Source organism: Sphaeramia orbicularis, chromosome 24 (genome assembly GCF_902148855.1).
Source record: "Sphaeramia orbicularis chromosome 24, fSphaOr1.1, whole genome shotgun sequence".
Classification (NCBI taxonomy): Eukaryota; Metazoa; Chordata; class Actinopteri; order Kurtiformes; family Apogonidae; genus Sphaeramia; species Sphaeramia orbicularis.
Window position 1 is genome coordinate 228,574 of NC_043979.1, and position 25,817 is coordinate 254,390.

Genomic DNA, 25,817 nt, shown 5'->3' on the forward strand with positions numbered 1-25,817 from the left:
TAAATATAAACATTTTCATGTAATTTAACTTTTTTTTTTTTTTTTTTTACATGAAAACAAAGATAAAATCTGCAGTTTTCATTATTTATAGGTGATTATGATAGTTTTTTTCTGGTCTGATCCAACTGAGATCGAATTGTTCTGTATGTGGATCCTGAACTTAGATGATTTTGACACCACTGATTGTTAGTATTTTCAGTGTATTTCATCGTACGGGTCAGACTGGACCCTTTGGTGGGCTGGATTTGGCCCCCGGGCCTCATGTTTGACACGTGTGCTTTATTGTACCTTTCCTCTGGATGTCAGATGTGTTTGAACCCTCTGTTGTCGTCCGTTTATTGCACATGTTGTGTTTGTCAAAAGCACTTCCTGAAGACTATCTGCGGGCCGTGCTCCTCGTACTCGTCCTGGCTGATCCAGGCCAGGCCCGGCCCGGCGCCGTTGGCCAGAACGGCGCCGCCGCTCCACACCGAGAAGTCTCTGTCCGAGGGGCTGCTGACCCGGACGCCGTCCCAAAGGTCGGAGGTCACCAGGCCTCTGAGCTCAGCCTGCAGACGCTCAGGAAGCCCCCCCAGCAGAGTGTTCCCACCTGCAACACAAAGACCAGGGACTCAGAACCAGGACCCCCGGAACCAGGACCCCCAGAAGAGTCCACGGCACATGTGTGTGTGTTTAACCCTTTCAGGCACAGTGGTCACTCCAGTGGACAGCTGTTCTCTTGTATATTCATGGATTTTGTTGTTTTAGTTCCATATCAGCCAACACAGTGGACGCTCACTCTGCAAAAATCTAACTCTGTCCAAGTGTATTTGTCTCATTTCTAGTCCAAATATCTGATCACACTTAAAATCAGACAGAATCACCTAAAGAGGAACTTTTCAGTGAGATATAACAAATGATTTATAGACAATAGATCTGCAAAATCTGGTTTCAAGAAATCTGAACAAGATAAATTTCACTTGTTCCACTGGCAGTTTTTTTTTTTTTTTGCTTGAAATAAGCAAAAAAAATGTTCCTCTACAGGTGATTCTGTCTGATTTTAAGTGTGATGAGATATTTGGACTAGAAATGAGAAAAATACACTTGGTCAGATTTAGATTTTTGCAGTTCATGCACCATCCCATAATACACTGGCATTCCTCCTGTTACTGTAACTGTACTGTTCTGCATAAACCTGATCTGCACTGACATGTTTGACTGGAAATAAGTGCTTGTTATTGTTATTAAACTGTAATTAACAGGTTTTTGGGTTTTTTTGCATATTATCTCCATGAAGCGAGTAATGACTAGTATTAGTGTATGTTCAAATGTGAGAAAACATCAGATTAGCTGCATTAAAAATGTTTTCATTTCATAATTTTCATAGAGTTTATCAGTAAATGCATTTCTTTGCTTCAAAAAATTTAATGCATGGTGTCCAGCTGAGTGGACAGTTTTACAGCTTCATGAAAAATGGGTTCATAAAAACTGTTTCAGTGGCATTGGTTTTTTAAATGCCTCGAGGAATAAAAACACACGAATAAAAATCTTGATTATGGCTCTTATAATTCATGCATGAAAGGGTTAAGGCGGTAAACCAGAACCAGCTGGTACCTGTGTGTGTGTTTAAGTCCATAAACAGAACCAGCTGGTACCTGTGTGTGTGTGTGTGTGTTTAAGTCCATAAACAGAACCAGCTGGTACCTGTGTGTGTGTGTGTGTGTGTGTGTGTGTGTGTGTGTGTGTGTGTGTTTAAGTCCATAAACAGAACCAGCTGGTACCTGTGTGTGTGTGTGTGTTTAAGTCCATAAACAGAACCAGCTGGTACCTGTGTGTGTGTGTGTGTGTGTGTGTGTTTAAGTCCATAAACAGAACCAGCTGGTACCTGTGTGTGTGTGTGTTTAAGTCCATAAACAGAACCAGCTGGTACCTGTGTGTGTGTGTGTGTTTAAGTCCATAAACAGAACCAGCTGGTACCTGTGTGTGTGTGTGTGTGTGTGTGTTTAAGTCCATAAACAGAACCAGCTGGTACCTGTGTGTGTGTGTGTGTTTAAGTCCATAAACAGAACCAGCTGGTACCTGTGTGTGTGTGTGTTTAAGTCCATAAACAGAACCAGCTGGTACCTGTGTGTGTGTGTGTGTGTTTAAGTCCATAAACAGAACCAGCTGGTACCTGTGTGTGTGTGTGTTTAAGTCCATAAACAGAACCAGCTGGTACCTGTGTGTGTGTTTAAGTCCATAAACAGAACCAGCTGGTACCTGTGTGTGTGTTTAAGTCCATAAACAGAACCAGCTGGTACCTGTGTGTGTGTTTAAGTCCATAAACAGAACCAGCTGGTACCTGTGTGTGTCTTTAAGTCCATAAACAGAACCAGCTGGTACCTGTGTGTGTGTTTAAGTCCATAAACAGAACCAGCTGGTACCTGTGTGTGTGTGTGTGTTTAAGTCCATAAACAGAACCAGCTGGTACCTGTGTGTGTGTGTGTGTGTGTGTTTAAGTCCATAAACAGAACCAGCTGGTACCTGTGTGTGTGTGTGTGTGTTTAAGTCCATAAACAGAACCAGCTGGTACCTGTGTGTGTGTGTGTGTGTGTGTGTGTTTAAGTCCATAAACAGAACCAGCTGGTACCTGACAGGATGATGTTCCCCAGGAAGCAGCGCCGCAGGTCCATGTCTGAGCCCAGGATCGACTTGAAGATGCTCTCGTGCATCCCATAATGATCCCGTCCAATCAGCTGGGGTTTAAACAGAATCTCAGGAGCCCTGGATCAGAGAAAGAACAGGAAGTGGATGAATGTTTGAGAACCTTCAGATCATTCTACATGGATGACCTCAGCTGATGAACATCCTGTTGTTCATAACTAAAGGAACAAACAACAACAGAGCGTACACAAATAAACACACACACCTTTACCGAACTGTACAGGAACTACAGCAGAGGGGTCAAATATACGGCCCGTGGGCCAAAACTGGGCCTCTAAAGGGTCTGATCCAGCCCCAGGGATGAATTTATAAAACGTAAAAAATACACTGAAGATATTAACGATCAAAGACATAAAAATTATTTTAGTTCAGGGGAAATGTACAGTGGATCAGAACTGTGAAATACTATCATAATAACTTTTTTTTTTCTCTTTGTTTTAGTGCAAAAAAGTTAAATTACTTGAAAATATTTACATCTACAAACTGTCCTTAAGCAAAAAATGTGAATAAACTGAACAAATATGAACCTGACATTTCTAAAGAAAAATAAGCACAATTTTTCTAATATTCTGCCTCCGTTTATCATTTATACATGTTCATTCTAACGTACAGATCAGAGTGGATCTACAAATACACACAACATTTAATAACAGACAGAATATTGGTCCAATTACACTGATTTATATTAAGACATTTCAGGTTATTCATATTCAAGTTGTTCAGATTTTTCATGTAATTTTCCTTTTTTTTATACAAAACAACTGAACAAGTGTAATTGTACCAATATTCTATCCAAGGTTCAAATGGTTTTGGATTTTTCATTCTTGTTTAGTTTTATTTAGTTTTGACTTTTTTTCTCCAATTCAGTTCGTTTTAATTTGTTTTTAGAGCAGGTTTAATAGTTTTTATTAGTTTTCATTTTTTTCTAAATGCTTAGTTGTAGTTCAGTTGTAGTTCAGTTGTAGTTCAGTTGTAGTTCAGTTGTAGTTCAGTTGTAGTTCAGTTGTAGTTCAGTTGTAGTTCAGTGGTCTCTTTTCTCTTCTTCTCTGTGCTCCTATTCAAATCAATCCCAGACAGGACTCTGCTGCTTTAGTCTCCATGTTTCCAGGTAGAGTGGGGACCAGAAGACGACTGGAAACCACAAGTGAACACAAGTGACGGAGCAAAAAGTGTCGTATGGAGACAGCACAGAAAACTGAGAGAGACAAAGAAATCCATTTAACATCAATCTGACATTGACAAAGACCAAAACCAAGGGAATTTTATCCATAGTTTTTATCCGTTTTAGTTAGTTTTGTAAACACACAATACAGTTTCAGTTAGTTATATATTTTTTTCTTTTAATTGTAGTTTTTATTTATTTCAGTTAACAAAAATGCTTTTTCAGTTCTAGTTTTGGTCATTTTGTTAGTTTTTGTCAACGATAATAACCTTGGTTCTATGTGCTACTCAGTGTTTTGTGTATTTGTCGATTCACTGGGATGTTTTAATATTAAAACATTCGAATTCCATGTACTGAATGTAATATAGACATAAACACAAACCTTCATGAAAAGGCTCAGACATGTTTAAAAACCTAAACAGAACATGTATGACTGACTGAATACGGTCACTCTAATATGCACAGGCGTTCTAAACCTGCTGCAGACACAGTCAGTGTCAGTCCAGTGCTAGTGTACGTTTCCCATCAGCCTCCTGCACTGGATCATGTGTCTGGGTGGGGGGTGTGTGTGTGGGGGGTGTTACCTGAAGCGTTCGGTGCCCAGGCTGACGACCTGTCCGTCCGGCATGGTGTAATGTGTGACCCCCCCAGACGGCCCCCCCCCACTCAGCTCCTGCTCATAGTTTAGAGCCAGATAACAGCACTTCTCCTTCATCTCCCTGACGATCTCCAGCTCTGCGGTGGTGCGCATGGACACGCCCTGCTCCTGCAGAAGCTGAACACACACAGACAGACATATGTGTTAGAGTCAGAGTCATCCACCATATGGACTAAAGTCTGTGGACACGGTGAACGCAGGGGCAAGGTTATTATTGTTAACGAAAACTAACCAAATGACCAAAACCACAACTGAAAAAACATTTTCGTTAACTGAAACAAATAAAAAAAACTATAGTTAAAAGAAAAAAATAGGACCAATGGCCCTGTAGCTTACTGGCTAAATTCAAAGCTTTGGGAAATGTATCCAGATGCCATTTATTATCACCCAGTTCTGTGTATTTGTTCTATTACAGAAATAGCCCAAGCTGAAAGCATGGACGGTCGGGATTTATTCTTTGATAGACCCCATAAGAGCCCATGTTAAATTTTGCATCAGTTCCAGATCCAGAAGAAGATCCTGATCAGCATGTTGACATTATGTTTGGGTCATCTGCCCATCAGGGCTGGACTGGAGACATTTACACTGGATATCATTTATATTTACTGAGTCACTGCATCCATCCACTTCCTATCTCTGACAATGGGGACATTTTTCAAAGTGGCACCAAATCCAGAATCAGATCCAGATTGAAATAATTTCCCTAACTTTTGCTGACATCATCATAAAGAAGCTGTATACCAAGTTTGAAGTCAATCGGAATTGTAGTTTCGGAGAAGAAGACGATTGAAAGTTTTGTAACAGACGACAGTAGCTTACGGCCTATTGGCCAGTAAGATAAAAAAAAAAAAACGGTAACTAATCTTGAATTAAGGAAAAAAACAACCTCTTGAATTAAGCAAAAAAATAAAAAATCTTGAATTAAGAAAATAAAAAAATCCTGAATTGAGCAAAAAAATATCTTGAATTAAAAAAAAAAAAAATCAAAATAATAAAAAAAAAAAAAAAACTTGAATTGGGCGTTAACGTTAATGAAAACTAACAAAATGACCAAAACTAGAATTGAAAAAAAAACATTTTCGTTAACTGAAATAAATAAAAACTATAATTAAAAGAAAAAAAAAAGATAACTAATTGAAACTGTATTGTGTGTTTACAAAATTAACTAAAGCTTATAAAAAATTATGGAAAAAAATTCCCTTTGTTTTCGTCTTTTTCAATGTCGGATCGATACGAAATCGATTTATTTCCCTCTAGCAATCTTAGCTAGTGGCACCATATGATATTTAACTGTCACTTGTGGTCACTTTCTGAAAACTGAACAAACTTCGTAGACATTGTCACAAGGAAGAGATACATATTATATATATATATATAAATAAAAATTTGAAATCAATCCAACCAGTAGTTTTAGAGCAGAAGATGGTTAAACTCTAGACCAGGGGCTGTCAAACTCATGTTAGTTCAGTTCCACATTCAGCTAAATTTCATCTGCAGTGGGCTGAACCAGTAAAATAACAACAGAATAATATATAAATAATGCCAACTCCAAACTTTTCTCTATGTTTTAGAGCGAAAAAGTGAATTTACATTATGAAAAGATTTACATCTACAAACTATCCTTTCAAAACATGTGAGTAACATGAACAAACTGAATAAATAATCAACAAAAATTAACAATATTCTGCCTCAGTTTATCATTTACACATGTACAGTATAACTTATAGATCCCAGCGGATCTACAAACACACAAAACATTTAAGAACAGACAGAATATTGTTAAAATTGTACTTACTTCTCTTAAGACATTTCAGGTTGTTCACAGTTTTTGTGAAATTATACTTTGGTTTCGTGTAAATACATGAAAATATTTACATTTACAAAGAGAAAAAATTGCAGTTGTCATTATTTATATGTTATTATGATAGTATTTTACTGGTCTGACCCACTGGAGATTGAATTGGTCTGAATGTGGAACCTGAACTGAAAGGATTGTTCATATCTTAGTGTAATTTTTGCATTTCACAAATTCATCCAAGGGTTCAGACTGGACCCTTTAGTGGGCCGGATTTGGCCCCCGGGCCGCATGTTTGACACCTGTGGTCTAGACATTAATGACCTTGACTTAGACTCTTTAACCCTTTCATGCATGAATTATGAGAACCTTCGTCAAGATTTTTCGTCTAGAGTGTTTTTATTCCTCCTTAGGCATGAAAAAAAACAATGTGATTGAGTTTTTGTTTTTTTTTTTTAAATTTCATTACAAAAATGTCCACTCAGCTGCACTATGCATTTAATTTTTGAAGTAAAGAAGCATGTATTTAAAACCCAATAGGGTCCAAACACAGTCATGTCCCGTCAGAGAGCAAACTTTGATTGATTGCCATTCCAACATTTATTTCAATAGAAAGTAGCTCCTTGTTTTGGATAATCCCTTATGGTCCAACTAAAGCGAAAATGAATTTAAACGTAAAAATATGGGTCATTTAGCAACACTAATCTGTCCAATTGTCTCTACAATGTCCCGTCGGAGAGATTTCGAATACAATGTTTTGACCCAATAGCAGAAAGTGATATGAAAAGAATGAAATTAAAACACTGTTAACTGCTGCTGATGTGATGTTTTCTCACATTTTAACATATTCTAATACTAATTATTACTCACTTCATGGAGATAATATGCAAAAAAATCCCTTTCTTTTAAAAAAAAACTGTTAATTACAGTCTAACAATTAACAACTGACTTACACTCAAACATGTTAGTGCAGATCAGGTTTCTCAAGTGTTGTACGTATCTTACGTTGATTGGAAGTTGAATGTGTGTTTAAATCTTGCTCCAAGAAATGTCGGATGAACATCATAAATCATACATCATGAACCAAAATGGAAAAGAAGAGGAAATGTAACGTTATAAGTTGTCTGCTTAATCTTTGCATTACAAAGTTGTTTTGCTTGAAGAGTCTTTTTATGTTTGCAAGTCTAAGTAATATTCTGAGTAATATTCTTATATAATAGTAATATTCTTTTTATTTTAGAGGTACTGAACAGTCAGGTTTGATTTGTGTGTGTGTGTGTGTGGTTTAGATGAACTCACACCTGTTTGTGCTGAACTCAGAGCAGAGATCAGATTCTACCTAAAAGATCTAATTTTACATCTTTAGAAAGTAGTTTTGGTAACGAGCATAGAGCAGAAAAAACAGAACATGAACTTTGGGATTTTTGTGGTCAAGAAATGCTAGCCTAACAGTGCAAGTGTTAAGGAAGAGCTGTGCACATGCAAAAGCATGTGCTTTTCTTAGAATTAGCTTCTGGAGTGACTGACATGTTCTGCCCAGTAACTACCATTAACCAATAATAAGCCTACGACGAATGGCATCATTGAATAATGGGAGTCTCCAACAGTCACTAAAGACTATAAAAAGGTAATAAAGGACACTCTTTTTGGCAGGTTTTCTCTTTTTCTCTCTGTGACGAAATGTGTTTCATTCTTTTTGTAACTTTTTAAGCAATAAATCAAGCTATTTGTTTTAACTTTTTAAAACCTCAAACCTTCTTTTTTGGTGAGTTCTTCCATTTCTCCTGGTTTGGTCCATCCATCCGAAACGTAACTGCTGAGTTAATTTAAATTACGTGCCCCCCCCCCCCCCCCACTGTGTCGGCTGATATGGAACTAAAACAACAAAACACATGAATATACAAGAGAACAGCTGGAGAAGAACTGTCCACTGGAGTGACCAGTATGAATGAAAGGGTTAAGGTCAAAGGTCACTGAAGGCCTCAGATACAAACCCCAGGTACTAAATACCTTTTTCAGTTGCGCGGTAACATCGGCACCGGCCAGAGGGAAGCGCTGCACCGCATGAGGTAGACAGTATCCATCAAACACCGGGACGCTGTGGCTCACTCCATCTCCAGAGTCAAACACAACCCCTGCAGCAGAAACAACCACAGAACCAAAACCATGAGCGCCATAAGCTCCGCCTCCACAGACAACCTCCAAAAACGTTAACTGAGGACCTGTAGGAAAAGCCCTGGGTGGTGCATGTGCAACCTGAGGCCCAACGCCACCTCACCTGTGGTTCTGCCCGCGGCGTACAGTGCCAACACCGCCTGCATGGCCACGTAGGTGAAGGGAACGCCAAAACACTCGAACATGATCTCCACAGTGCGCTGGCGGTTCTCCAGGGGGTTCATGGCGGCCTCTGTGACCAGGACGGGGTGGTCCTCTGGGTCCACACACAGCTGCTGGAAGGTGTGATGCCAGATCTGACGCATAAACCACACAGAAGACACGCATTATGTACGACTAGGGATGGAAACATTACCGGTATAACCATAAACTGCGCTAAAACTGCAGACGGTTAGTATTACTGTTTAAATTCTAATTATGATAACTGTGTTTGATTATCGCACTTTTAGGGGAAAAAACCCTATATAAAGATCTGCTTTTATGTCAAATATTTGAGTAGAGTTTTAATTTATTACAATTTTAATTGTATATACCTAATATCTGGAACCAATTTTCACTTTTAAAGTCTTTGAAAAGGTTCATTAAGCATCTGTGTGTTATTTATGCAATAAATTATATACATTTTTCAAATTGGATTTTATATATGTTTTGTGTGTTTTTGGTCCTTTTGTGTTTTTATAGTAGGTTAAAGTGAAAAAAAAAAAACAATAGACAGATGATATAGATGAAGTTGTGCTGAAAAAACAGATCCCAAACATGGGTATAGTAAACATTTGTTTATATAGTATATAAAGGCCAAATCAAAAGGACTGAAAAACAGACAAAATAGACTCAGACCACTAAGGGTTAATATTTGAATGTTTCTGACACAGAAGGGACATTGGGACTATTATTTTATTTATTAGTTTTTTTGAAATACAACTTGGTTAAATTATTTCAGTGTGTGTATTAGTACTTTTTGAAACACAATTTCATTAATACTGCGATAACAATGATAACTGTGATAATTTTGGTCACAATAACCGTGATATGAAATTTTCATATTGTTACAGCCCTATGTACGACACGGTTTAGGGAGCAGCACAGACGACAGCACCACCTCTAGGAAATAAAATATGACGTATGTTCATCTGAGTCTGAGATACAGTTTATATTCGATGGTCTTTTTCTGTCACAGTTCAGATTTAATCATTAAACCTAAACTAACTAGTAGGGCTGTGTACTGGCAAGAATCTGGCGATACAAGACAAGTCACAATACGATATATCACGATATGTCACGATACTGTTAAAAAGGCAATTTTTTGTTTGCTTCTTTTTTTTAAAACTGATTATTTCTTTGAAGAATTGAATTCCAGCAGAAATCTGCCCAAATACTAAACACATTTGTATTTGATCCCAACAGGATCTAATGTTCTATCACCAAATGTTCAAACTGTGTTCAAACTGAAATTCTGTTTTACACACATTCCAGTTTCAGATCCTGTTCAAATGTTCAGATTCTATTAGTTCACAACTAACATCAGAACAGGATTTGAGTTCAATCCAAACAAAGGAACGAACATTATTTAATAAAAGAGTGTGAAATAAGAATAAATACAATATAAACAAAAAAGAAAAACAAAAATGAACCTCCACAATATCTGCATTTGAATAAATACCTAAAAATAGATATAGTACTTTTAAATATCAATACAGTATTGTGAAATGAAATATTGCGATATATTGCAGAACCGATATTTTGTTACACCCCTACTAACAAGTCTGTTTAGAAAATCTAGAAGTTAAAAAACTACACATATGTATTAAATATATACAATATTTATTTAATATGTGAACCTTCACCCGGAATAATGACTCAAGGGTTAAAAAGTTATCAGAACCAAGTATTTGGACTTCAGTACTGTCCATCCCCATTAACAGCTGAATTTATTTATATTTATTGTAGTTGTTATTTTTACCTTATTTCCCTTTTATGTTTTATTTTACCCTTTTTTTTAAAATCTTTCTCGTGCTACAAACACTCAGACCTGGGGACCTCCATTTCCTTCTATCATGGACCACTGATCGAATGCCGATAAGTGGGAGTGTTTCACCTTTTCCATGTCGTCCCAGTTGCGGATGATTCCGTTCCTGATGGGATGTTTCAAAGCCAACACCCCCCTCATGTGCTGAGCCTCATGGCCGATGTACACCTCTCGTTCAGCACTGCTGTTCATTATTTCCTGCTCACATTAAAAACAGAACCAAAGCAACATGAAAATACAACACATTTTCTCTGGGATTTAAAAATTTAAATGACCCTCACCTCATATTTGGGTAGTCCGATAATGGTCGGGAATATGACACTTGGAAGGTCCTGATCTGCAAATCCAGCTTTCATCAAACCAGACCCAGTGTCCAGGACGATGGGGGTCTGGAAACTGGTCATCTGAGCAATTTAAGAAAAGAACTATGTTAATAAACAGATCAGATACTGAGAATGATGGAAATGAAATATTAACCCAGGGGTGTCCAACAGCCGGCCCGTGGGCCAAAACCAGCCCACCAAAGGGTCCAATGTAGGCCGTGGGTGAATTTACACTGAAGATATTAACAATCAAAGGTGTCAAAGTCATGTGAGTTCAGGTTCCACACACAGACCAGTTCAATACTGTCATAACAACTCGCATTTTTCAGTTAGTTTTAGTGGAAAAAAGAAAAATTACCAGAAAATGTTTACATTTATAAACTATCCTGTGACAATCAAGTGTTCAGAGAAGGCAAACCTCCGCCAAGCACCCGGAACGGTGTGCATGTGTGGATCGACTATTTCTGTTTAAACTATGGATGTGCAAAACAAATGTCATAATGATATTTCACAAATTGCATTTTTTATTATTTTTTTGAAAATGGTGCATAAAAAATAACAAAAGTCAACAGAGCGTAACGGAAGAGAAATGGAGCGGAACGATATTTCGTACAAAGTTGAAGCTTGGTCCCAGTCATGTGTCTGTCCAATTAGATTCAATTCCAACCAATATTTGTTGAGTTCTAATTTTAAATGTGTGGTAAATGGGATTTTCAATGTTAAATGTAAATGTCCACACAGTCCACATTCCACAGTGGATGTGGACAATTTAGTTCCAGATACAAGAGATTGTTCTAAGCTACGGGTGGATCCAATTGGAGGCTAATCGGAGTCGTTTGGATTTTTTATGAATTTTGGAAAATTGCTCAATAATGACAGAGAGGAAAATTGTAGATGTTGTGACCTTGCTGTGACCTTGAACTTTGGCCTATTTGGCCCAAAATTGAATGGGTTGGTCCCAGGGCCTAGGCCTATCTGTGGGGAAGATTTGGGAAAGATGGGTGGAAGAGTTTTACACTAAAGATGAGAATAAACAAACAAACAAACAAACAAACAAATACACAAAGCAAAATGACCACAGTACCTCTTGGCGGAGGTAATAAACAGATCAGATACTGAGAATGATGGGTAAATATTAACCCAGGGGGCTCCAACAGACAGCCCGTGGGCCAAAACCGGCCCACCAAAGGGTCCAATCTGGGCTGAGGGTGAATTTACATCGAATATATTAACAGTCAAAGGTGTCAGTCATGTGAGTTCAGGTTCCACACACAGACCAGTTCAATACTGTCATAACAACACCACCACGTTTCAGTTTGTTTTAGTGTCAAAAAGCAAAATTACCTGAAAATGTTTACATTTATAAACTATCCTTTAAAAAAAAAAAAAGGGAATAAAATAACTGTCTTCATATAAATCTGTGTAATTGGACTAAAATTGTTTGTTTTTATATCTACATTACACATCTACCATCTTCAGTACATGGAATTCAAATGTTTTAATATTGAAACTTCACAGTGGATCTACAAATACACAAAACACTTAGTAACAGATAGAATATTGGTACAGTTACAGTTGTTCAGTTGTTGTTTTATGTAAAAAAAAAAAAAGTACACTTACATGAAAAATCTGAACAACTTGAACAAATATGAATAACCTGAAATGTCTTAATAAAGTGAGTGTAATTGGACCAATATTCTGTCTGTTACTAAATGTTGTGTGTATTTGTAGATCCATTGTATCTGTACGTTATGATGAACATGCATAAGTAATAAACTGAGGCAGAATATTGGTACAATTACACTGATTTTCTAAGGAAATTTCAGGTCGTTCAGGTTATTCATATTTTTAAAGCACAGTTTGCAGTCACATTTTCATATGCAATTTTACTTTTTTCAGTCTAGAAACCGAGAAAAGTTTGGAGTTGTCATTATTTATAGGTTATTATGTTAGTATTTTACTGGTCTAGTCCACTTTGGATTAAATCAGGCTGAATGTGGAACCTGAATTAAAGGGTTAATACATGGCTGTCAAACTCATTTTAAGCACCAAGCTCACAATATCGCAACAAGCAACATAAATGAATTGGAAAAAAAGAAAAATTGCAAACTCCTCCAGTGCCTCAAAGGTTAAGTAACACGAGCGACTAATCTAGCATTAGTGACTACTGTTTTACATCACAACAGTATAAATCACTTGGCACATCACATACACACACACCCCCGGCACATTGTCCCCCTCCCGGTTACAAATTTGTTTTCAGGGTCAACGATAATGTGAGGGGAGCTCACGTTACTTTTAGAATTATGTTCTGCATGCATGATGGAGCCCATGTCGCAAAAATTTAAAGTGGAAGGATTGATCTTACGGATCAATTGCTTTTGCAGATCCCTGATCAGCCAAAATATTGATATCGGGGCAGATATCAGATCGGTGCGACCTTATCTAAAGTGGATGGAAAAGGCCTGAGTTCTTCCCACCCTGACGCCTTTCACAGTTTCTGTGTATTTTAGTCCAATAGTTGTGTTTTCGATGATCATTTGTTTTTTTTTTTGTTTTCTAACTGGATGCTCATGAGTGAAACTATCATTCGTCCTTCTACATGTACCTGTCTATATACCAGTGTTTTTCAACCTTGGGGTCGGGACCCCATGTGGGGTCGCCTGAAATTTCTAGAAATTGATTAAAAAAAACAAAAAACTAATAAAAAATACATGGTGAGTTGACAGAGACAATCCCAATACATAAAAGACTTGACAAACTCTGAAAGTGCAGCACTGTGGTTCTGTTTATGTGTCAAATGTTCACTGTGGTCAGTTTCAGATGCTGCAGCTCTTTCATAATTCATAGTTTGAGTTCTTGTTTGTTCAGTATTAAAAATTAAATCCTCCCTTTGTGCAGTAATCTACACCTGGCTTCACTGCCTCCATCCATAATAATATACATTATATAGACTGAATGTTGTCTACAATTAATGTTTATTTGCAACATAGTTTAGCAAACTTGATACATGATAAACATGATAAAAAATAAATAAATTTTAGCAAAAAAATGTCTCCATTTTGAATGTCAGGGGTCGCCACAAATTTGTGATGTTAAAATGGGGTCAGGAGTAAAAAAAGGCTGGGAACCACTGATACATACTGTCCATCCACTCCTCTTTACCTGTGTCATGTTGGTGTTGAACTGGGTCTGGATTCCACTGCCTGACGTCCTGGTGGCCTCAGAAATCCAGACCCCACCTCCTCCACCCGGGTCAAACTCCAGAGGACAGTCAGGAGGACACTGATGTGGACCTGCATCTGGACCAGCTGAGCCTTCGTCTGTCCACTGTCCCTTTGTGTCATCTAGGCTGATGTCAGGAGAGTCTAAAGTCATTTTTGACTCCAGTTGGAGGTTTTTGTTGTTGTTATTGTTGTTACTGTGTTCCTTCACATTTGGATGGAGAACCTGGAGGTGGTCCTGGTCCTGGTCTGGAGGGTGGGGCTGTTTGTCTGTGAACTGAGTGGGAATGGGATCAGCTGAGGACACATCTGCACTGGTCACCTCAATGGAATGAGGCGCTTCATCCTCTGTGGCACTGCTGCTCAGAGGAGGTGAAGCCCTAAGCTGGGCTGATCCACCACCCGGGTCAAACACCCCATCCTTCAGTTGTGTTTCAAGTGTCCTAGAACTTTCTGGACTGCTTACGGCTGAATTTTCACCAAGCGAGTCTAATCCCAGTGGATGGATCCCCAGCTCTGCAGACGCCTCGTCTGAGTCACTGTTCAATCCAGTTTCATTCAATGAGGGCAGTTTGGGGGCGGAGTCAGGATCTTCCAGGTTCAAGCTCTTATTCGTGTCAGATTCCAGCTGATCCACATCATCACCACTGGATTCAGCCTGAAAACGTTCCCCACAGAGCGCTGCATCTTCCTCATTCTGTTCTGCTGTAGAACATGTGCCCTCTCTTCCAGCTCCATCCTTATTTTCCTTCTCTTCCTGCTCTTTATCCAGGCTCCTCTCCAGCTTCTCCACCTCCTCTTCCTGCTCTTTATCCAGGCTCCTCTCCAGCTTCTCCACCTCCTCTTCCTGCTCTTTATCCAGGCTCCTCTCCAGCTTCTCCACCTCCTCTCTCTCCTTTTCCAGCTGCAGTCTGAAAACATGCCTGTCCTCACTCAGACTGGATGCTTGGTTTGGATCTGAAGGACCGCTCCCTGAGGTTTCCTGTTCACTGCAGCGTCTCAGCTCATGGATCTTCAGGTTCTCCTCTGCTATCAGCTCATCCAGGACGTGGACTTTGCGTAGCTCCGTCAGCAGGTCCGGCCTGCCGTTACATCCACCTTCTTCATGACGGTGCCCGTCCACCTCAGATCTGTGCTCACTGAAGGTCTGCGGCTCTGCAGAAACAGGACAGTCCTCCAGGCCCAGAACACCGGCTTCAGTCAGTTCAGAGGAGGACATCTGCACAAAAACACACAACAGCATCAAGAACTGAGGACATCTGCACAAAAACACACACAACAGCAACAAACAGCGGTGTATGGACACTGACATTTATTTTTTATATATATATATATATATATATATATATATATATATATATATATATATATATATATATATATATATATACACACACACACACACACACACACACCCACACAGGGTGGGGAAGCAAAATGTACAATATTTTGAGGCAGGGATTGAAAGACAGTGTATGACCAATTAGTTTATTGAAAGTCATGTCAAATCTTCAAATCATATTTTACTGCATTTCTAACGGTCTTGTTGTTTACCTCAAGTTCAATTGCCATTTTTCTCATGGATTTGGTTGGATCCTTTAGGATTTTGGATTTGAGAGCTTTAATAAAAGCTTTGGTACGTTTTTTGTTGCGTCCTCCATTTCCAGACTTTCTGGTAATAGTTTTGCTCATAGTCATTCTCTTCTTTCCATTATAAACAGTCTTTATGGACACTCCAACTATTTTTGAAATCTCCTTTGGTGTGATGAGTGCATTCAGCAAGTCACACAGTCTTTGACGTTTGCTTTCCTGATTACTCATATGGGCAAAAGTTTCTGAAAAGGTATGGATAATAGTGTTAGGTATGATTATGACATCAGTATATGTTTGGGTTCAAAACAACTGACGTAGTGCCTGCTGAGAAAAAACAACTAAATGTTCAGTGTACATTTTGCTTCCCCACCCTGTATATATATATATATATATATATATGTGTGTGTGTGTGTTAGGGCTGGGTATCTTGGCCAAGTTCCGTAATTGATTCAATTTCGATTCATAAGGTTCTGAATCGATTAATCACGATTCGATTCAATATTAATTGATTGGTATCACTAAATTAATCTGAATCAAAGTACAATTTTGAGTTGTAACCTGATTATTTGACTACTGGAGTCATGCAACACATCAATACTGGGATCAATATTGATATTAGAAAGGAAAAAAATCCCGACATTTCAGCAGGAAGGAGCTGAATCTGCTCTGAAATAATGAACAGGACAGAAACATTGCCACGTTTTTACAGTGGATCAGAACGGACTGTTTGTTAAATAATTTCACATGCAAACGTGCCGTTAGAAACATGTTTATGACGTTATTTTGGATGTGTTTATTACAATGTGTTATTAACATGTTTAAGCTAATTCGTTTATGCTAGCAGTCGCAGATGGGTTGCTAATTCTTTCTGCAGGTTCATGTTAAGTTTATGTAAATTTATTGGTTGTGTTTAATATTCCAGCCTTTGAACTAACCTGTACTCATTTACCATGTGACTGTTGTATTAGCAGTCAATTTAAGTTTAGAATAATTACATCTATACTTTCTCCGTGAATATGCATTAATATCATTAATAGACATAACTAATTGATTTATTTTGTCTTTATTTTATAGTTTCACTCTGTCAGTCTGCATGATGTCAAGTATGTACATTAAAGCTGCAGACTTCAGAGCACAGATCTGGCATCGTCAGTTCAGTTTAGCTCGCTGTCTAGTTCAGACTAAGTACAGACGTCTTAGCGAGGACAGTACAATTATAACTCCTATTCTTCTGCTGGTGTTCATGTAGCGATTAGCTGCAGATAGACAACAGGTTTCCCAAGAAAAGTCGGACGCCCAAAACTTCTGTCCAAATCTGTTCCTGTAGACTCACTGTAAAACTGACACATACAAACTAAATCTGTCTGAGTTCTGTTCACTGCCTTAGTACATTTACATGGCATTATACATTTAAATGAGTGGGAAAAAGAATGCTAGCTTGATACTAACTTGAATGGAAAATCCATAGACATGCTAACGATTAGCATTTACAGATTAATTTAAGATTTACGTCTTTTTATCCAGCAACAAAGGTTCACATCAGAGATATTTGACACTATTCATTCTGACAACAACTGAACATAAAATACTCACAGGCAAACGTTTTTGGGGCCATACAAACAGAGTGACAGAAACGTGTCTGTTAGTTCCTTCTTATGTATGAACTGACTACAGGATCACCGCAAGGACAAAACATACGTTAGTGACACTTATTCCCACCACTAGAGGGCCCCCTTTGACCACTAGAGGGCCCCCTTTGTTTACTTTTAACAACTGAACATCCCATATTATTGGGTTTATTAGTATTAGTACTTATTAGTGGGCTTAAGACTCCTGTCAATCACTCACAAGCAGAAATACACTGGTGTGGACATAAACATATGTAACAGTAGCGGTCTGTTCCATGGACATTTTCATTTTAAATGTCTTCAGATGGTGGGGGGGGGGCACAGGTGTTTGGAAGCACTGACATGTGCAATTATTTTGATCAGCGGAGTACTGCAGTCTGAAATATCACTGAAAGGAAATACACACTGTTGATGCCAGCAACCCCCCCCCCCCCCCCCCCCCCATATAACTATGCGATTAATTACAGAAATCCACGCGATTAAAAATTTTAATCACTGCTGCCCAGCACTTTATATATATATATATATATATATATATATATATATATATATATATATATATATATATATATATATATATATATATGTGTATATGTGTGTGTACCCCAGAGGGTCGGGGTATAATAAAACAATAAAACATGTAAAAATAGAATAATTAAAGTACTGCCCATATTGACCAAACCCAAGGTGTTTGTGCCATGAATTCTGGGTAACTGGTGTATTATCTCCAGTTAAAACGTGTGTCCAGTCAAGGCTGCAGATAAAGGGTCTCTGGGTCAGACTGTGAGGGGATGAGGGCTTTATCTGGTCATGGTGGAACCACAGAGGTGGTTTGAGTTTGGGCTTAAATGCATTTTTGGAATAAGTGAAGGGAAGATGTTCAAATAAAACATGGGATCAGAGTGACAAGATAAGATGACTACTGAGAACCAACAGGAGAAAAAGTACACAGAAGACGAGCTAACAAAGTCTGAATTCACTGGGACATGTCATCCATGTCCAGTCTGATTGGACAGACAGTTTCAGTCCAGTGGGACGAACATGAACATACCTCACAGAGCTGGACCTCAGCGTTCCACGGGGGCCAGTGACCGGGACGGTCCTCCTTCAGCAGGACATCCAGCATGGCCTCCTGAGCCAGAACATTCTCCTCCTCCTGGAGAAAAAAAAAAAAAGGTTACTGTACTGTTGTTCACATGGAGGAGCAAAGAATGAATGTACATCACTGTGTACCCCGCCCCTTACCGCTAGTATCTGGTCAGCCCTGTCCAGAATGTTCTCCACCTCCTTCAAACCCTCCTGTTCCTTTACGTCCCAGTCCTTCAGGGACACGTCACTCACACTGAGAAGACAAGTTGACAGTCTTTATCAAACCCAGTTCTGCCATTTAAAAAGTAATTATGATGAAAAGAGTCAGATGTTAAACCCACTGTTATAAACTACTGTTCTTACAGCCTAGTGTGCCAGTCTCTCTAGATCAGGGGTGTTAAACATGCGTCCCAGGGCCCAAATGCGTCCCACCAAAGGTTCTAAATCCAGCCTGTGGGATGAATTTGTGAAATGCAAAAATTCCACAGTCAAGGCTGTGGAACTCATTTTCGTTGCGGTTCCACATACAGACCAATATGATGAAGTAAAATAATAGCATAATAACCTACAAAAATGATGACTTCATATTTTTTTCTTGGTTTGATGTGGAAAAAAATAATATTACATTATGTCTGTAAATAATGACATCTCCAAATTTTTGTCTTTGTTTTAGTGCAAAAACTAACATTAAATTATGGAAATATTTACATTTTCAAACTCTCCTGTACCAATAAAATGTGAATAACCTGAACAAATGTGTCCAACCTGAAATGTCTGTATTAAATTCTGCCCAATTTGAACTCTTTTCTTCCTGTTCCTCAGTGTTTAGTGTCTTTGTAGATCTGATCCAGAATGCACATGGACTAATGAGAAGATGAGGCAGAATATTGTTAAAATTGCACTTACTTAAGAAATTTCAGGGTTTTTTTGGGTTATTCCCACCTTTTTTGTTTGAATAGTTTATAAAAGTAAGTATTTTCAGAATTTAATGGGTTTTTTGCACTAAAACAAAGACAAACATTTGGAGTTGTCATTGTTTATAGGTTATTATACTATTATTTTACTGGTCTGGCCCACTGGAGATCAAATCGGGCTGAATGTGGAACCTGAAAGAACATGAGTTTGAGAGCCCTGGTTTAGGTAGTGATATTAGCCATCACTAACCTGCTGAATACAAGTTACCATCATTTATCCTTTACTTGCTTTCAGTCAGTGTTCATAAACTAGTTTTCCATAAACTGAATTGCAGCATTAGTCCATTTTAAAAGCCGTACTTCATTTATCCTCATTGTAGGGTTAGGTTTAATTGATGGACGGTGACTGAACCCAAGGCATTCCCTGACAAACCGTGGAGCCTTCCAAACAGAAAATTCACCTTTAGATGACCACTGCAGACTACTGCCACTGAAGGAAAAAAAAAAACAGAATCTGTAACTTTAGTGTGTTCCCCATCCTTACATTAGAACCTGTTCATGCAGCTGACCAACAACAGCTAAGGCAGAAGTCACCAACCCTGGTCCTCCACATCTACTGTCCAACCCCGGTCCTCCACATCTACTGTCCAACCCTGGTCCTCCAGATCCACTATCCAACCCCGGTCCTCCAGATCCACTATCCAACCCCGGTCCTCCAGATCCACTATCCAACCCTGGTCCTCCAGATCCACTATCCAACCCCGGTCCTCCAGATCCACTATCCAACCCCGGTCCTCCACATCTACTATACTGCATGTTTTAGATGATTATCCTCTCATCCAGCTCTGCAACAGACTGATAATGACCGTCAGGTGGACTGGAAGAGGGAAACATTTAAAACATGCAGGATAGTGGATCTGGAGGACCAGGGTTGGTGAGCCCTGATCTAAGGGGTACAAGAGTATTTTTGTGTATTATTTTGCAGCATTCTGTCATACCACATTGTAAATGCAAGAGGACCACCTTAGAAATGTTTTCTTGTAAAACTGAATTTGATTTTTCGTAACTGAACCATCATGCTTAAATTTCAACAAAAAACAACTAAAAAGCCTACAGTTGCAATTACTTTGAATTCATTTAAGCTTCTAAAAGGTGAAACAAAGTACTTCAAAGCAAATAAAAAACACAAATCAGTAAAACAGAACTACACTCTAATCTGAAAGTTACAATCAAACTGGAGTTGGAGCCAAAATACATTTTTTTTGTTATTCCTCTTTTTTGTTTTGACCTTAAAGGTGCTGAAGACTTTCATGACCAGTTTTTCATCAGATCTGTCCATCCTCAGTCATATCCTCAGTATCATGAATCTGTAAGTCTGTCTGTCATTACTCACCTGAATCTCATGCATTACGGTGAACAGTTTCTTAGTTCCATCCACCAGAAACAGTCCATGTGTTTACAAACGAGCCGGGACGTCACTCGGGTATCTGAGGAATTTTGTCGCGACATGTATTGTGGGAAGCGAAGGCTCGCACAGCTACCTTACAGCGGCAGCTGGAACAGACACAATCGGAAACGGCAGGAACTCCCTTCCTTCTATGCATATTCCTCCAGCTGTTTCCGCGTGTTTGTTTCATCCATATAATATCATATGGTCGTGCTGCCGCTGTCAGGAGGCTGCGCGAACCTCCATTTACCACAGTGCACGTTGCAACAAAATTCTGAAGATGCCCGAGTGACGTCCCGGGTCGGTTTGTAAACACACGGTTTGTTTATTTGGATTATTTTTTTTTAATAGAAGGAAACAGAGTCTTACCCGTCCACATACTGCTCGTGCAGGTCGTAGGAGTCCCAGATCATGGTGGTGGTCTCTGTGGTACAGGTGGACTTGTCTCTGATGGTGCTGGACAGAACCTCATGGATGGGGCTCAGTTCAGAATCCTCTAAAGTGCTTTGTGACGATAACGTACAGTCCGTGGTCTGGGGGTCCTTCAGAACCTCTGTCTGCGTGGGCTGGTCTCGACATCTGCTGGTTCCGTGGACCGTCGGGTCTACGAGCTGCGGTTGTGGGTTCTGTGTGATGGTGACCGTGTACGAGTTCTCCAAATCATCGACCGGTAAACTGAGCCAGGGGTTATTGGGCGGAGCCGCCGAACGCTTCACTTTGATTTCCAAGTTCAGGGAATCCGCCGTCACTTTAGAGACCACCTGGACCCTGGGACTGGGACTGGACGGGTCTGTGTGATCCTCAGAACCCCACAACCCCACCAGGTTCTCCTCATTGATCTGAGTCTGGCTCAAAGCAGGTCTCACAGAGTCCCGGCCCCCCCCTGATCTGGACACACCCTCCATCCCCTCTAAGTGGCTGCTCCCTGCTCCGTCAAAGCCCGAGTCGAATGAGGTGAGAGAGGCGGGGTTACACTGAGCCGACGCCAGAAGAGACCCGGTTACAGGGGCCGAGTCCAGACTGGGTTTACAGTTAGTCAAGTCGGACTCTGAACCGCCCCAGGAAGCGTCAGGACTACAGCGCAGTTCTGACGGACTTTTACAGTTGGGGTCCCTGTGAACATCCAGAAATGCTTCATCTCTGTGGGCAGGAGGCTGACTGACATGAGCGCCCCCCCGCAGGAGCTCATACTGCCACTGCAGAGCCGACTGAAGCTGAGCGACAGCTACAGGACCAGAGGAGATGATCAGTTTCCTCACACTCATACACCTGAAGGAACAAAAACAAATACTGTAGAAAAAAAGAGCTATCTTCACAGTGACTGGAAGTTTTTTAGAAGTTAACCAACCGGTACCGGTCCGTGGATCATTTGGTACCAGGCCGCAAAGAAAAAAAAAAAAAGTGGTTAATATTAAAACAATTTTCTCCATTAGTCTTACGGAGATTTTATTTTGAAAAGCGACTGTTTCTGCCCTCGCCTCACAACTGCTAAACTCAGGTGCACAGTTTCCTGAATCAGTAGAAACACAAGCTAAAGAAATGAGCCAAAAACAAAATTCACTGGAAAACTTTTTCGGGAAGAAACAAGGAAACGATGAGGCTATAGAAGGGTCACAGACTGCCTGCAAACAGAGAGATGCATTTAGAAGGAAATATGAGGATTCCTGCCTCAGTTCCAGGTTCATTGGGTCCAACAGGGGTCACACAAGTGCCTCCAAACTGCAGCAGCACATCCATCCATGTTTGAGACAGCTTCAAACCTCTGTGCATTCTGGATTCAAGTCAAAGCAGAATATGCAGATATCGCCACAAAAGCCCTGAAAGTCCTTCTGTTTCCAACTTCATATCTTTCTGTGACTGCGTTACCAAAACAAGAATCCAGAGTAGACTGGATCTATGGAACCCACCTGGACTGTGTGTCTCCATCAGCTCCAGATGGGACCGTCTAGTTGCAGGGAAACCAGTCCAGGGTTCTGACTTATTCTGCATTAGGGTGAGTTGATATTCTACTGTAGAATCATTGTAATTGTCTGATATACAGGAAGTGTTTCAGATCACATGCTCTGAAGTGACAAAGGGTTTTGTTATTGGAACCCCTACACCTCTTACCGGTCCGTGGAAAATTTTCATGCATGAAACCAGTCTGTAGTACAAAAAACGGTTGGGGACCACTGGTCTAAAGGACACCTTCAGGCATAATGACAACATATGTACACTGAGCAAAAACAAATATAGAGATATACAGACATGTTCAACCTCAACAAAACTCATCTGATTTCTTCCAAAGACCCTCTCCCCCCTCACCTCTGGGACAGGCGTTTTCCTGCCTGTTGGACGTGTCCATCTGGGATGACACTGGACAGATGAGCCAGATGGAGCAGCTCCTCCATGTCTGGAGGGGGGTTCTTCTTCAGGAAAGCAGACAGTTTCTTCCTCCATGGGGGAATGGTCCCCCAGTTGGTCCTCTGTCTGGGGTTACAGTCTGCTTCTACCCCCGACAGCAGCTCCTGGAGGAAGTTCTCACACAGAACCAGACGGTACCAGCTGTCGGCCTGTGGAAGAACACAACACTGGTTCAGGATGCACTGACCACCAGACGGCCATCCCATAATACCTTTTTTTTTTCCTTCTGTCGTTTTTTCCTCTCTTTTTACTTTTTTTTCTTTCCCATAATACCTGACGATAATCTACAATAAATCATTAATGTGTGACTTGGGAAGAGTACTTCTACAAAGGCAAAATGCATTATCATCATCATCATCATTATTATTATCATCATCATACTTATATTACTTGTATATTGTTGTTAATACTGTTATTACTTTATTCTAACTTTTATCCTGTGATTGAACTACGTATATACACATACTGTGCATACAATAATATATTATTAAGACATAAGCTATTATTATTATTACTACTTGTTTCTACTGGTACTTTCCTTTTTTTTTTTTAATTCTCTTTTTATTGAAAGAATTCAGATTTTTTTCACACATTGAAAAAACAGACAAATACACAAACTATACACACCCAGCGAGTAGATGTAAAAAAAACAGAACAGAAACATTTACAGCAGCTCATCATGGTCCTGGCATACAGGATCTCAAAATAAAGAATCAATTTAGAAACAAAAATAAATAAAAACACACAAATTTCCTTCAGAGGATTTGGGGTTCATATTCATGCAGTCATCTCACCCATCCCTCCCAGTGTTGCACAAAAAAAAAAATCCATCTTCAAATTGACAGTGAAGGTTATTCTTTCCATCCTATAAATTCCCATGGTTCTGTCTATCCACTTATTTATTGTCAGTTCTTCTTGTGTCTCTACTGGTACTTTCCAATATGCGAGTGCATTTTTTCCCTCCTGTTTTTTTTATAGTTATTGTGTTACTTTTTTCTTGTGTGTATTTCTTGTGTGTATATTCAGTGTTTGTGTTGCTTTTGGAACCTCAGTTTTCTGAGGGCTCTGACCAAAGGATCAATAACATTCTATCTAATCTAATCCATGTACAATATGGATCCATATCAAATACAGAAATTTGAGATAACTTGCAAATAATAGTTGAGTCAGTCTGTTTCTGAAGATGTGATATGAGAAACAAATCCAACTGACCCACGTCTAAATATATCCAGGGTTTCCCTCCATCACTGTAAGGTTTCAGTTCACAGTGTAAACCAAAGTCCAAAGCATCCACTAAGCCCCAAGTGGACTGTTCTTCTGAACCTTTTTGATTATTACCTCCACCAGGCGGTATTGTGATGACTTTGGTTTGTTTGTTTGTTTGTTAGCAACTTTAGGGGTAAAGTATTCCACCCATCTTTCCCAAATCTTCCCCACAGATAGGCCTAGGCCCTGGGACGAACCCATTAAATTTTGGGCCAAGTAGGCCAAAGTTCAAGGTCACAACATCTACAATTTTCCATCTGTCATCATTGAGCAATTTTCCAAAATTCATCAAAAATTCAAAACGACTCTGATTAGCCTCCAATTGGATCCACCTGTATCTTAGAACAATCTCTTGTATCTGGAACTAAATTGTCCACATCCACTGTGGAATGTGGACTCTGTGGACATTTACATTGAACATTGAAAATCCCATTTACCACACATTTAAAATTAGAACTCAACTAATATTGATGTGAACTGAATCTAATTGGACAGACACATGACTGGGACCAAGCTTCAACTTTGTACGAAATATCGTTCCGCTCCAGTTCTCTTCCGTTACGCTTTGTTGGCTTTTGTTATTTTTTATGCACCATTTTCAAAAAATCATAAAAAATGCAATTCATCAAATATCATTATGAAATTTGTTTTGCACATCCATTGTTTAAAAAGAAATAGTCAATCCACACATGCACACCGTTCGGGGTGCTTGGCAGAGGTTTGTGTTCTCTGAACACTTGTTTGATTTATCATCTCTTTTTTCCAAAATGATGTGTACAGTAATTATATTTTTGAACAAGAAAAGCACTCAGAGCGCAGACCTCCACCAAGACAGATCTGCACCCCCCATCACCACCAAAATTTTATCATTTCTTCCTTGTGGCAGTATCAGCATTTCCTGAAAACTTCATGAAAGTCCATCCATAACTTTTTGAGTTATCTTGCTAACAAACAAACATGCACGCAAACACACAAAGCAAAGTGATCACAATACCTCCTGGCAGAGGTAAAAATGTAGATCTTTTTTGCAGAGGAACCCCAGATCTGCCCAGCTGAGGGCCTGAGTCGTCTAAAAAATTTGGAAATATGCTACAACCCAAACAACATCTATATCCTTTGGAAAACCCTAAGAGCCTATTAAAATAGTAGTTATTAGATTATGTGAAAGTATCAGTCCAGTGAACTGACCTTATTGTAGTAATGGTGATAACTGTTCACAGCTCTAAGGGTTTGCAGGGTGTAATGGACAGTGGAGTGCAGTTTGTCCTTCAGCCTGTCCAGGTCCACCACCCAGCGCTCTCTGCTCCTACTGTCCAAGGGCAGGATGTCCACCAGTGTGTGGATGACGTCTTCAGCACGGCGAACAAGAACCTGAGACAGAAATGAGTGAATGAATACAGAGGACATGTAAAGAAAACCTACCCTATGTTAT

The 25,817-nt window shown here is 39.5% G+C and overlaps 1 protein-coding gene across 1 annotated transcript in view; it reads right to left on the reverse strand.

Moving 5' to 3' along the window:
• The window catches only part of LOC115414902 (uncharacterized), a 47,563-nt gene continuing 21,746 nt past the window's right edge, over window positions 1–25,817 (reverse strand). Inside the window, exons 7-19 of the mRNA XM_030128264.1 lie at window positions 25,574–25,756; window positions 23,021–23,268; window positions 21,086–21,985; window positions 18,512–18,608; window positions 18,318–18,422; window positions 13,987–15,264; window positions 10,780–10,902; window positions 10,568–10,696; window positions 8,576–8,768; window positions 8,308–8,432; window positions 4,429–4,619; window positions 2,609–2,742; window positions 1–589 (exon numbers count right to left, since the gene is read on the reverse strand). Of these exons, the coding sequence (XP_029984124.1) occupies window positions 357–589; window positions 2,609–2,742; window positions 4,429–4,619; window positions 8,308–8,432; window positions 8,576–8,768; window positions 10,568–10,696; window positions 10,780–10,902; window positions 13,987–15,264; window positions 18,318–18,422; window positions 18,512–18,608; window positions 21,086–21,985; window positions 23,021–23,268; window positions 25,574–25,756 (3,939 nt within the window). The 3' untranslated portion in view covers window positions 1–356. The remainder of the gene's footprint in view (window positions 590–2,608; window positions 2,743–4,428; window positions 4,620–8,307; window positions 8,433–8,575; window positions 8,769–10,567; window positions 10,697–10,779; window positions 10,903–13,986; window positions 15,265–18,317; window positions 18,423–18,511; window positions 18,609–21,085; window positions 21,986–23,020; window positions 23,269–25,573; window positions 25,757–25,817) is intronic.